The sequence below is a fragment of the Marmota monax genome, unplaced genomic scaffold (genome assembly GCF_021218885.2).
Source record: "Marmota monax isolate L192 unplaced genomic scaffold, Marmota_monax_Labrador192_F-V1.1 WCK01_AAM20220418_F8-fsc00306, whole genome shotgun sequence".
NCBI classification, from domain to species: Eukaryota; Metazoa; Chordata; class Mammalia; order Rodentia; family Sciuridae; genus Marmota; species Marmota monax.
In genome coordinates this window covers 615,190-629,329 of record NW_026694094.1, presented here as the reverse complement: position 1 = coordinate 629,329, position 14,140 = coordinate 615,190, and the positions used below count along the sequence as shown (strand labels likewise).

The window sequence follows — 14,140 nt, the reverse complement described above, 5'->3', positions numbered from 1 at the left end:
TGCACCTTGTGTTGTGATCTTAACTGCTTCATAAAATACAACTCTGCATTTGCAAATACACACTGCTTTGTATTTAATAGGAAACAAAACTCTTGATAGCTAGAGTTTCTTATCATTTCTCCTATGGAGTATACTAGTATATAGTAAGCTTCTATGAGAATAACTAGATCATGTTTATTTTTTTTTCTCTTTGTTTTAGGTAAGCCTTCCCAGTGATCCAAGCTGTGTTGAGGAAATCTTACGGGTAAGTTTAAACCCTATGTCTGTGACTTTTAATAATGAAGTTATCCATCTCCTTAAGCTGTTTAAAGTAATTACTGTTCTGTTTCAAGACACATAATGAAGAAGAGTTCTTGAATTCTACTTTAGTATCCTTCTGCTTAGAGCACCTGCCTCATCTCTTACCTGTCTTCTTCCCATCCTCTAATATTGCTAAGCCACTGCCCTTTCCTGCATCCTTCTTGGGCTTCCTTGAGTTCTAGATGGAGGCTTACCACCATCTTTAGGAAACTTTCCCTCTCAAAGCACCATACCTTAAATCTTTATCATTCTGATTTCTCTGATCTCAACAGACCCTTACTGCTGTCTCTCAGTATCCTATTGATTCATTGTGGTTATGGAGATCATAGCCTCTAATGAGGGACTGAGATTTGGGAGATGGGCAGGGGAAGAGGGGAATAGAGAGTTGCAAATTATGGCATATTGGGAGAAGTGTCACTTATGGGAATGAATTTATGTTGGGAATGGCATGAAAGAGGAACAGAGTTTTTAAAAGGTAGCTATATGATTTCCTGAAGTAAACAAACCTAATAAAAATCAAAGTCAATCCAGGAAAAAAAAATGTGTCTACTTAGTATTTTTGGCCATGGGGATCATAAGGCAATACAGTCTGTCAGGAATAGGAGTCATAGGAATAAGTTTCTGGCCCTACTTTATCATTAAAAACTTCTGTGTCTTTGGACAGATAATTTCATCTTTCTGAGTCTCCCTTTTTGTCAGTAAATGAGGGTAATAATACTTGCCCTAATTCCCTTAGAAACTGTCAATTGGTATATAAATGCTCATTAATATAAGTGATGACCAGTGTAGCCATGTAAAAAACATGGCTACTTTCCATCCAGGACTTGAAGGGCAGGGGTCACATTCTCTATGCCTCAATTACCAAAGTTAGCCCAGCTCCCTCCTGAGCCTCTTCCCTGGGTAAGTGCTTTCTCAGCAATCTACTGCTTGAAGCAAGCCCTGTAAAAATTCAGTCAAAGGAATAGTAAAGATCAGAAAGCTGTTTACCAAGTTGGCCTGCCACCTGATTTCACCTCTTGTGGTGTCCCTGCATCTATTTCAGCCCAAGGACATTACTATTGATTATTGAAGGTATGAGTCATACAATGATCAGAGATGAGGCTGTTATGGATTAGGGCTCTGCTGGCCATTTTTGTAAGATAAGAGTCCAGTAATCACCCAGTCATCCGTCTCTGGGGTGCTTGGCCCTGAGTGGAGGCAAGGCAGCTGTTATGAAATCCACAAGCTAATGCACCCTGGGTACTTGCTCCTTCCCATTTGGAAGACACAGGGAAAATAGGTTCAACCCTTGCTCACTTGTCAGCCACCTTCTTTAGGAAGGCAACATTGAAAATGACATCTTGCTCTAATCTAGATAGTAACCTTTTTCCTCTTTCTCCCCTTTCTCCCCTGAGTCACATGCATAAATGAATTCATTCAGGTCTTTTTCTTAACTCCCAAAGAAAAGGGGGGGCTATCTCAAAATCACCACCTAAGTTTTCACAGAATTCTCTACTTAAGAGCAGCCCAGCCCCAGTGCTTAGGTGGTTCACACAGTGACTAAGTGAGGAGAGTGGGGCAAACACCTGTCAGAGGCTGGCAACTCCAGTCTCTGAAGGAGCCACTTTGAGAAACAACAGAATTTCACTCAAACATGGGAAGAAAAGCAGGTTGCCTTAATAAGCTCATAAAAGATAGCACCCTTTGAGAAAGTAACAAAAGTCCTTCTGTTGTTCTTGAAAGAGAATCCAGGGAAACGTCTTTTTTTTTTTTCTTTGAAAGGCTATGGATTGTATAGAATTCTCTTTTTTTCCAACAACACCATTAATGAATGGGCTTTCCTTTATTGAAGACTGGAATGCTTCATTCTCCATACTTAAAATAAAAATAAGCTTTCTGAAGTTTATGTTCCAATTTGTATGATTAATTCTTAAAATTTTTATAGAGCGCATTGTGTGTTACAACACAGTGTGCTTGCTGAATTTTTTTTAATCAAATGTTCACTTTTCTTTTGGCTTGAGGGCTTTGGAGGCCTGTGGACGAGTCTACAGTAAGTCTGTTTGTCATCTCATTCCCTATCTGCCTCCCTCTCAGAGGAAAATACTTTTTCTCTTTCTCTCTACCTCTCCCTGCCCCCTCAGTGCTTTTCAAACTAAGCAGAGTCAAGAGCAAGGTCATCTCTCCACACTGAAGTGGGGCTATGTGGAGGAAGGGCCATTAGCCACAGGAGGAAGAAGAGTTAGCTTCCAGTTAGTTTTGAGATTCCCTCACTTCCTAGCTGGGTGGCTTCTCAGTCTCTTCAATCTAAAAAGCAGGGAATGATGACTCCCCTGTCCATCTCACTGCCCACCTCCAAGGACAGAGTCTTTAAACTGTACACATTATTTGCATATGCACATGGAAATCCTACTCTGTTTGCTCTCCCAACTTTCCCACCTCCCTGATCCCCCCTTTCCCCCCCACTGTCTGGCAGGCAAACACATGCAAACCCACTCCATCACACACTGGGACAGACTTCTTTCATTAACCAAGTGCAACACAACCAGGCTTCCCCCATTCCCAGCCCCTTAGTCCCCAAGGCAATAAAAATACTTTTGCCTCATGCATTTTATTTTGGCGCACTTTCTCCAAATGCTGTTCAAATTCAAACCAGTTGGCTTACTTTGAAAGCCCTCTCACCATGTCTCTAACAATGGGCTCAGTTCCCCCTTCAGACCAGCGAGCTCCTGGTTCTTATAATATGCTGGATTCTACCTTGTCTAATCTTCCAGCATTTTTCTTCTTGTACTCAAGCTAACTTGCTTTAATAGGGCAACTTTATTTTTCTATGGGCAGTGACTACTATTAAAAGTACTTCAACTCCATTACAGTATTTCCATTATAGGAAATAAAGCTGCCCCTTATTAGGAAATCAAGGTCCACAGAGGTTAAATGACCAGCAACCTATGTTAGAGCCAACCTGTGGCAGAAGTGGAACAGAATATGGTCTTTGTTTTCAAAATCTAGTGTTCTTTGCAGTACACCCAACTATCAACCATCCTTCTACAAGCCTAAAATGAGAATTGCTTCATTTAAAAGAAATTGCTTCAGACAGAAGTTGTCATTTCTAGCTATTTAAAAAATTGGCACCTCTTTTTGATTACAGTGTGATCTGTGTTTGCAGCGTTCTACCAGACCAGCATAATTCAAGCAGGTCATGGAAATTAATTCTTCCTTCTTGACATCCTTTAATATTTCCAAATCTCATTCAAATAATAATAAAGACAAATTTACTATTTATTATAAATATATAATAGCAAATTTACTGTTACTAATAAAATATTTCTTATTAATGGATCATCTACTATATGCCAGGCACAATCCTTAAGCACATATGTCTTAGAATCTTTGCAACAATTCTCAAAGGCTATATTGTTAGTCATATTTTGCAGACTGAGAAAGATTAAAATCCAGAGAGGTGAAACAATTTGTCTCAGGTCACAAGTTTCAGACTGTCTCTGACAATCATTCATGCTATTCATTCCTTCTGGCCCTATTGGCTTATCTGAATACATCCTTACTTAACAGACTACATTCCATATTATGATTAACATAGTAATATCAATACATAATTCCTTTCAGCTGCTGTTGTTTCTGCAATTTGTACAAATTCATTTATGTCAAAATAATTTCAAGTAGTTTTCCAAAGAAACAAAAATTTACCAGCCTACCACACATTTCTTCCAAACTGGCTGATTCCCATAGAACAAGCTGCAATGGAATATTACTCAGCAATAAAAGAGAATAAAATCATGGCATTTGCAGGTAAATGGATGGAGTTGGAGAAGATAATGCTAAGTGAAGTTAGACAATCCCAAAAAATCAAATGCTGAATGTTTTCTTTGATATAAGGAGGCTGATTCATAATGGGATAGGAAGCAGGAGCATTGGAGGAATAGAAGAACTCTAGAGAGGGCAGAGGGGTTGGAGGGGAAGGGAGGGGACAGGGGGTTGGAAATGATGGTGGAATGTGATGATCATTATCATCCAAAGTACATGTATGAAAACATGAATTGGTGTGAATATACTTTGTATACAACCAGAAATATGAAAAATTGTGATCTATATGTATAATAAGAATTATAAGGCATTCCACTGTCTTATATAAATTTTAAAAAAATAAAGAAAAAAATAAAACACATATTCTGTAAAAAAAATTCAGGTGTCTTTGTTACTTGTCAAGCATATTATTGCTTATTATAAACTTTACAAATCAGAAGCTTAAAGGTAGCAATCTGTGTGGTGCAGCCCAGCTTGCATACTTGCTTCTGTCAGCATGCTATTTACTCTTTGGATTCAGGCTACTCTCAAGTGCAATCAGAAATGAAAAATAATAATAGCTCTGGCCCCAGTGATGGTGTTTTGCAGTTATAATTCATCTATTATATGAGGGATTCCTAGGCTGTTCTTATGTAATAATATGGGCACCACCAGCAACTTCCTTTTTGAGCTCCATGGGGTTTTATGGGTCCTTCATCATTTCTGGAAGAGATAAACCAAGAAGTGTCACATACTCTAAATGCTACTAGCTAAGGATGGATGTTCAATGATTATTTGTTCTTCAATAGTATGATTTATTTGTCCCTAGAAATAATTTATTTAAAATGTCAACAAACTATCGATTAAATCCGTTCTAGAGTCAAAAATGTAGATACCATACTTCCCTTAGACTCGATGCTGAACAGATTGTGTTTCCTAGCAAAACACCTTCTGTAGTTGATAATTTCATAGGCAAACATCTGTAAGGGTAATTCACTGTTTATGAGTAATGCTGAATTTGCTAGCTAGGATTTAAGAACTTGATTTGATAAACTGTATCTTCTTACAGCTTCTTCCTGCCATATGGATCAGGTTGGTAAACACCTACATGGGCACCTCTTTTTGATTACAGTATGATCTGTGTTTACAGCATTCTAAATGATGGCAATTCTGCTTATTAAGTTGTGTTTTAGTTTACAGTTTTATCATGGAAAGAACTTACCAAATAATTATAGGACAGACATGTACAGTACTTCTTTTTTTCTTTTAGTTTTAACAGAGAAAGAAATGGAAAAAAAAAAGTCCATCTTACAAGTGAGAAAAAAATGGATCAGGAAACAAAATTGGTCGGACAATTATGTCTGAAAGGAAATTTGATTATATTACCATAACTATGCAGCATAATCAAGCACCTTTCAGTAGAATTTCTTTTATAAATTTAACCAATAATTAGGCAATTGATTTTATATCCTGTCAAATTAATGTATAAATAATGTTCAAATTGGTATCATGAAAACGATTTTCTATATAACTGCCTTAAATACTAATCCTTCTGGAATATTTATAAAACCATGTATCGTATCCTGATATGGACTTTTAAAATTATAGTTTCTTGAAATAGTAATATAGGGCTCCATCCAAGAAGGACAACAATCGCTAAATATAATTTAGACTATAATTAATGTTAACATCGATGGAGTCAAATAAATGAACTAACTAATGACTGTACCCTCTGCTAATCTGATGACTACCTCTTATCTAATGACACTGGGAAATATGTAAATTTGTCAGCAGGTGAAAATGCCCTTGACTGGGTAAATTATGTGGAGTATTACCTTTTCTGAAGCTAATTCAAAGCACTAATGGACTTAATACGTAGCATGCATATGTGAGGTGAGCTATTCATGGAACCAAATTAGCCCATAAGAGATATCTCCCATTATTTGCCTCCCAGTAATCATTTCCTCTTTTTTTCAAGCACAAACCAACCCAGAAGAAAAATGCTAAATTTAATTATAAGAACTATTATGTGAACAATGTAAGTAAGCTATCCAATGTGCTTCCAAATGCACTTAGAGCCTGTCAAGCAGTTTAAATATTTTCATGTGGAATCTTGGGGATTGCAGCTAGGATATGAGGTGAATTTTAAATGATTTTACAGACGTCATTGGGAAAGTGAGTAATGTGAGTAACGAGGTGACTAGCCCAGTGAATCATGGGAACCTGTCAAACATGGGGAGATGTCAGGGAAGAGATGATGTCAAATACCAGTAACTTAGCAACTCAGCATTCAGCTGTCCAGCGTGTGAGCAAGTGTAGCCCCTTTAAAATAGCTGAGTAGATATATGAGTCCCTATATATCTTAGATGTGTTATAAAAATAAGTCTGTCTTCTGTCAACCTGTTTCTTTTTGTGAATATGGTGATTTATTATTTTCTATTGAGTTGAATGAAAGCAGGTGAGAATTTAAGCCATGTGTAGAATTTGCACCTGCTTTCTGTATCTTGGGGGTACAGAGAGGGTAATGAAACATTGTATAGGTTTTCCAAAAAGCATTCTAGGCTTATCTGAAAGAAGTAATAACTTCCAACTGTTGTTTAAGAACAAACCTTTTTATCCAACGAGCTGGGTTCAGAGAAAAAGAGGTAACACAAGTAGGTGAACCATTTTCCATTTGCATCTTTGTATATGTACAACCAGTATCTCTGAAAATACAAAAGAAAAAAAAAAGAAAGAAAGCAGAACGGGCTCAGTAGGCATCTTACAGTTTTGAAATAAAACAATGAAAGAACAACTGCTTTTTTTGCATATCACTAAGAACATTAAGGAGAATGAGAAAAATAAATTTAAACTCCATAATTGATCTAACCAGAAGATATCCACAAACCTAAGCAATACTTTTTCTGTGAAGGTCAAACAGGGGAAGAAGCCAAGAAGTTGTCCCTGTGGTCATGGACCTGCACCATAGAAACATGGTTTTCAGGATAGAAAGCAAAAGAAAAGTTGGAACAATAGGAATGGGTATGAAAGTTGGAGATGGGCGCTTCTATGTACCAAGTTTGAGACATATCCTAAAAAGTGGAAAAGGCAGAATGGAGTTAGAAATTGTATAAATAATCCAGATATAAGGAAATCACTATGTGGGTGAAGTAACTTGCAAGAGTGAGATGCTGCTTTGCAGGTAGCCTGCAGGGGAAATGATGGTTGATAAGAGAAGTAAAAGCCAAAGGCACTCACTTGATCACACTCTTGTGAAGAGATTTCCTGCTGCTCTGGAATTTAGCCACAGTCCTAATTGAACCTGGAAGAACTATAGTAGCTAAAACAAAAGAGTAATAATGAAAAAGGAATCACCTCAAGATCTATGCCAAACACACACACACACACACACACACACACACACACACCATGTGAAAAAAGTACCAGGAAAAAAAAAATGTTGCTATATAAACAAAAGCTAGGGCCAACATAGTAACATGAATTTGTTAAAATACAAAACAATTTTATCTAAAAAACAAGACCAAAATTAATGATAAAAACCCTTAAAGATGATTTTTAAAAAGAAGATAAATCAAAAGGTACAAATTAATTATGAACAGGAAATCATTTTAATTAAAATTAATTTAATTAAAATCATTTTAATTAAAATCATAATTAAAATTAATTTAATTAAAATCATTTTAATTAAAATAAATTCAGTATGTGTATTCCTAAATAAAAAAATAAGATAGATATTTTTGTTTACCTAATCTCATTGAAAAACAAGGGTAAAAGCACAGATATGTGAAATAAAACATAATAAAGAAAAGCAACTGCAGATATAGAGAAAATTGAGAATCATAAATAGCAATTTGATCAAATCTGTACATGCAAGTATATAGATGAAATTAACAATATTTCTAGTTAAATATAATTGACTGAAACTGACTCCAGAAGAGATAGAGAATCTAAACAGAATTATCACCATCTATGAAATAAAGAAACCCTGCCTCTTAACAGAAGAATAATTCACACATGGGATTTCTTGGAGAAATTTAATGAATTATTAAAGAATAGTACACCTATTCTAGAATAAGAGGAAAAAAAATTGGCAAGTATTTTTTTTAGAAAAGACAACCTAGTTTATCACTGATACCAAAATCTGACAAAAATAGCAAACAAATAAAAAATTAGAGAAAATATCACTAATAAATATTTATGCAAATTTTTTAATGAAATTCTGACATACAGAATCAGGCAGCAGCTGAAAAGATATGCATCATGAATAACTAGGATTTATTCTAGGAATGTAAATTTTTTCCAACATTAAAAAAACCATTATCATAATGCCTTTAATTAATAAACTACGAAAGAGATAGTACATGGCTATCTTCATAGACTCTAAAGACACTTGGAGAAATTCAACAATCATTCTTCTTTTATTATTTGTTCTAACTAGTTATACATGAAAGTAGAATGTATTTTGACAAATCATACATAAATGAAGTATAACTTCTCATTCTTTCTGGTTTTCCCAGCACCATTTGTCAAAGAGGCTATCTTTTCACAAATCTGTGTTTTGAGTGCCTTTGTCTAATATGAAATCACTGTTTTTTTGTGGTTTGTCTCTGTGTCTTCTATTTTATGCTATTGGTATATGTATCTGTTTTGGTGCCAATGCTATTCTGTTTTTGTTACTATAACTCTAGTATAATTTAAGGTCTGGTATTGTGATACTTCCTGCTTCACTTTTCTTGCTAAAGATTGTTTTTGATATTCAGGGTCTCTTATTTTTCCAAATAGATTAAATTTTGTCTTTTCATGTTATCCCATAATTCTTGGAAATTCTGTTTATGGTTTCTTAACATTTTCTCTCTGTGGTCAACTCTATTTCAAGATTTTATGTTTTGTCTTAATTGCCTGAGGTTCTGTCTTCTAAGTGCTCCAGTCTGTTGGTGATGCTTTCCATTGAATTTTTAATTTGGTCTATTGATTCTTTCATTTCAAGGATTCCAGTTGTTGTTGTTGTTGTTGTTGTTGTTTTCAGAATCTCTATCTCTTTATTAAAGTGATATTTCACTTCCTGTTATTCTCTCTGATTTGATTCCTTATACCATCTTTTTACTTTGTAGATCAGTTTATGTACATTCTAAACTCCTCTGATATTTCTTCCACTATTGTGTGAATGGTTCTGTTATTACAGTATCTTGGTTTGTTTGGGGCAATTTGTTCCCTTGCTTTTTCATGTTGTTTGTGTGTCTACCCATCTTACAGTATGGATCTGAGGCAGTAGAGTTTCTACCTTGTGGACTTATAGTGTTCCTGAAGGTTTGCAGTACCTCACTGTTTAGGGGAAGACAATAATAACAGCAATCAAAGCAAACAGTATACAGAATTAAACCAAATATCTCCTACTGTGATGTCTACAATATTTATGATCACACTAAACAGAAATAGTATGATCAGTTATTGCATACTGTAAAAACAGCAAATTTGCAAAAGGGTTTACAATTTCAAATGGTGGACAGGGAGAGAAAAGCAGTGATATAGGATTACATGATTATGAGGGAGGAGGATAGAAGATAGGGGTAAAAAATTAAAGGAAGAGTGAAAGAGACAACAATAAAGATTTGCTGTTAGCAGAAGAAAAGAGAGAAAGAGAATCAAGGGAAACAGGTAAGAGAAAAAAATATATAAAGTAATATCTTTAAAAAAATAAAAGAATACATAACAAAACTAAAATATACTAATCAAATACCCTAGTTCCCAAAAAGTAATCCATGAAAAATAACTGGCTTCAAAAATTCCAGAAATGAGGAAAGAAAACAAATATGAATATGTATAAATGTCCATGTACCATTAAGTTCACAATTAAACAGAGAAAGAGAATAACAAAAATCTTGATGAAAAGTTAAAAAATTGGGGCTGGGGTTGTGGCTCAGCGGTAGAGCACTCGCCTAGCACATGCAAGGTCCTGGATTCGATCCTCAGCACACATAAAAATAAATAAAGTAAAGGTATAAAAAAAAAGAAAAGTTAAAAAATTCTTTCTACTGGTGTTCAAAAAATTCTCAGTTTCTCTTTTCATTGGTTTTGGGTGAGATCTTCTGGAGTGTGATGCTCCACCCTCTGGATTGCTGGAGTGAGAGAGATAATCCTATATGTACAATTCCTTGAGGCAGGGTTTCCATTAGGTGGGCTCCAGGCTCTTTGCTGAATACCAATTGGTTTGGAGATTTTAAAGCATTGTATGCAGTGCCCAGTAATTGGCAGCCCACGCTGGAAGACTATACCCCAGGGATCTCCCCTGGGTTCCACTTGTGTGGTGTGGGACTCAATTCTGAGTCCCCTGCATAACCTGCTGATCCCCTGTTTCCTGGTCTTGCCTTCAAACTCCAGACAATCTTTCCTGCCTCTCCCCCTACCTTCCCAGTTCCTGGCCAGATGCATCTCTCCCAGGGGATCCTGCAAATAGCCAGATTGGAGGGGGAATTAGAGAGCCTGGTGGATTTCTATAACCAGTTTTTCCCCTTTGTAAACCTCTCTCCACGTTTGAGTTTTCTCTTAGCCACCGAAGCACACTCGTGTCATGCAACTTGTGTTTACTAGGCCTGTATTTCAGGCCAAACTCGGGTTTGCCAGGAATCAGCCCCTCGGCTTCTGGCCCCCAAGGTGCACCTGTAAAATGGTTCCTTCCTTAGTCCTCTGCAGACTGCCTGGAGAACAATGGCTTCTTTCCCTTTACACAGGTTTGGTAGGCAATGTCCTTAATCTCTAAATGCTCCATACCCAGACACACCTTGGGACTCCCAAAACTGTGGGTTCATTTAATTCCCTAATCCCTCCACTATGCTCAAGGAGGGACCACTCTGGCTGGTGTTTCTGGCCTGGCCACCACAGCAACTGTATCACTGGGGATTTCTTCCCTATTTTATTATATTCAGCCTCCTGTGATCATGGTCTTTTTTGAATGTCCAGTTTTAAATTTCAGTAGAGTCCCCCTACCTTTTTTTTTTGTTCACCCCCTGTGGAGAAGCTGCCTGTCTGCTGTCTTGCTTTCACCTCAAGGAGCAGCCAGGAATATGACCTCTATTCCGCCATCTTGAAAACCCCCTCAACACCCATTTGTGATAAAGTAAAATAGATGGAATCATTCTAAATATGATGAAATATATCTATCCCAACCAAAAAGCTAGTACCAAATTTCATAGGAAAGTTTGAATGCATTCTCATTATAGTCAAGAAATAGACAACACATTATTTATACAACTGTTTTTCTCTATTTTTAATATTGTTCTGAAATTTAGCCAAGACAATTAAACCACAGAAAGGAATAAACTATGTTAAAATGGGGAAGAATGGGGAAATGGTTATTTTTAGGTTATACACATATACACAAACACATACTCTCTCTCTCTCTCTCTCTCTCTCTCTCTCTCTCTCACACACACACACACACACACACACACACAAACACACAGTTTTCCTGCAAACCTCAAGAGAACTGACCAAAAGAGATTATGAGCAATATAACAATTCAGCAAAACTGCTGTATGCAAAATACATATGTACAAATAGAGTTTTAAATAAAGCAACAAATTCTAACATAAAATGGACAAAAAACTCCATTTATATCTTATTAATTGATTTAGCAAGAAATATTTCATGACTATATGAACAAACTAAGGCACTATGAGAAACACCAAAGATTATTTAAATAAGTGAAAAGGCATACCAATTGTGGGTAGGAAGATAATATCTTAAACATTTCTATTTTCCCTAATTTAATCTTGGATCCTTATCTCACACCATGCAACATTATTTCCAGATGTATTAAACATCAAAAACAAAAATATAAAATATTAGAATTAAATATGGGATGAATTTATTGTTTTCAGAACAAGTCTCAGAATGAGCCTACAGGGGTAGGAGGCATTCAGGGGAAAGTTCAGAAATTTGAGGAGATTGGAGAAATCTTGAAAGCATTGTTGAAAAAGAGAGGGCGGGATATCCAAGGAAACATAGGAAGTTTTGCAGCAACATCAAGACTCCAGGTGATATTGAAGAGATTACATTTTCACAGGCTCTACTCTGTAGGTTGAGTAATTTTCTTCAGCAGTGCTTAGCTCATTACCCAGAGACCACTGACTAATGGGTCAGTGACATCCTAGAAATCTCTAAGAGGTTATATGAATTGCCCCAAATCACACAATCATACGGTTACTACTGATTGACACAGGATTGGAACTCAGATTGGCTGAAATCAAAAGTACACACTAACAATAATACTAAACACTAACTTAGCAGTTTTTTGTGCATGGCACTGTTCTAAGTATTTCATATACTCATGCAATCACCATACCAATGTCAGGAAGCAAGAACTATTTTCATCCCGCATTTCAGACAATGAAATTAAAGTACTTTGCACTCAAGTGAGTTTGCAAATTCAATAGCAAACCAGTGGCAGAACTGAGATCTCAATCAAGGCTGTCTGGCTCCAATGTCCACGCTATTACCATTGTGCATTCTGCCCTTCACTATGAGGATGTGAGAAGGAAGGAGTAGGTTTTAAGTGAATACCATAAGGTTCAGTCTCTGATCCAGTTATAACAATGAAACTGGGAAAGATTGTTAATAATTCCATGTGTCGGAAAACAGCTCCACCAGATGGACCAAATCTCATAAAACAGGTTTAATAGGATTGTTAATTATATGATAAAGCACTGGAGTCCACTGATGTTTAACATAGATAAGAAAAAAGTTAAGCAGTATCATATACACTGCCCCCAAAGTATGCTAATAGAACACAAATATCTAAAGCAGGGGGTAGCAAACTTTTTCCTATAAGGCTCCTAGGAGTAAATGTATTTGGCTTTTTAGGACATGTAGCTCTGTCTCAACTATTCATCTTTATTGCTGTATCATGAAAACATCCATAGACAATGTATGGGGGGGAAAAAAGTAATTGTGACTGTGTCCTTTAGAACAGGCAGTGGGCTGTATTTGTCCTGTGGGAGATAGTTTGGTGACCATTAACCTAGAACATCTAAAAAAAAAGTGGATAGATCTCCTCTGATATGTTCTGTTCAGACCACACTTGACATGCAATATTGATTACCAGCCTGTTAATTTAAAAAAATACATTCAGTAATTCAGGACCAGAGACTGAGCCTTATGGTATTCACATTCAGTAAGTTTTTTTCCCTTTTTTAAACTTATAGCCATGTGAGTTTTAATATATGTACTGATTCATATGATCATCACCCATGATAAAATACAAAACAATTCCAACATCCCAAAGAATTCTGTCATATTATCCCTTAGTAGTCAGACCCTCCTCCCTACCCCTAATCCCTAGAAAACTACTGGCCTATTCTGTGCCACTATAGTTTTGCCTTTTCTAGAATGTAAATATAAATGAGATCACATAGTATAGAACTTTTCCAAAATGGTTTATTTTACTCAGCATAATGAATTTGAAATTAACTTAAAGTTATTGTATACAACAATAATTTGTTCTGTTCTATTCCCGAGTAATAGTCCCTTGCATTGATTACCACATCTGAAGGCCTTTCCTATTTTTCCTGGATTTTGTTGATTATTAACAATGTTTGTATTAATAACCCTGCATAGATTTTTGTGGTAACATATGTTCTTATTTTTTATATGTACGTAGGAAAGGGATTGATAGGTCATATGGTAAGTATATGCTTAACTTTCTTTTAAAAAGTACTGAATTGTTTCCCAGAGTGGCAATACAATTTTGCATTCACACCAGCAATATATGCAAGACCCAATCGCTCAGTATCCTTGCAAACACTTGGTCTTATTTTTTTTTTAAATTTAAGCTTTTCTAGTAGGTGCATAGTGGGTTTATGATTTTGATTTTTAAAACATTTCTTAAATGACTAATGGATTTGAGAATTTTTCATGATCTTATTTTCCATTTGTTTCTTTATTGATGAAATATGTGTTCAAATCATTTCCTCCTCTTTGAAATCAGAATGTCATTTTTTTATTGAATCTTGAATTTTTCTTATATTATGGATATATGTCTTTTTTCAGATATGTTATTTGCAGATAT

At 35.8% G+C, this 14,140-nt stretch overlaps 1 protein-coding gene across 4 annotated transcripts in view; it reads left to right on the top strand.

Moving 5' to 3' along the window:
* Positions 1–14,140, top strand: part of Aff2 (ALF transcription elongation factor 2) — a 490,132-nt gene that overhangs the window by 301,854 nt on the left and 174,138 nt on the right. For all 4 annotated transcript variants that reach the window (XM_046465080.2, XM_046465079.2, XM_058585757.1 and 1 more), the window contains exon 4: positions 200–244. In XM_046465080.2, coding sequence (XP_046321036.1) covers positions 200–244 — 45 coding nt within the window. The remainder of the gene's footprint in view (positions 1–199; positions 245–14,140) is intronic.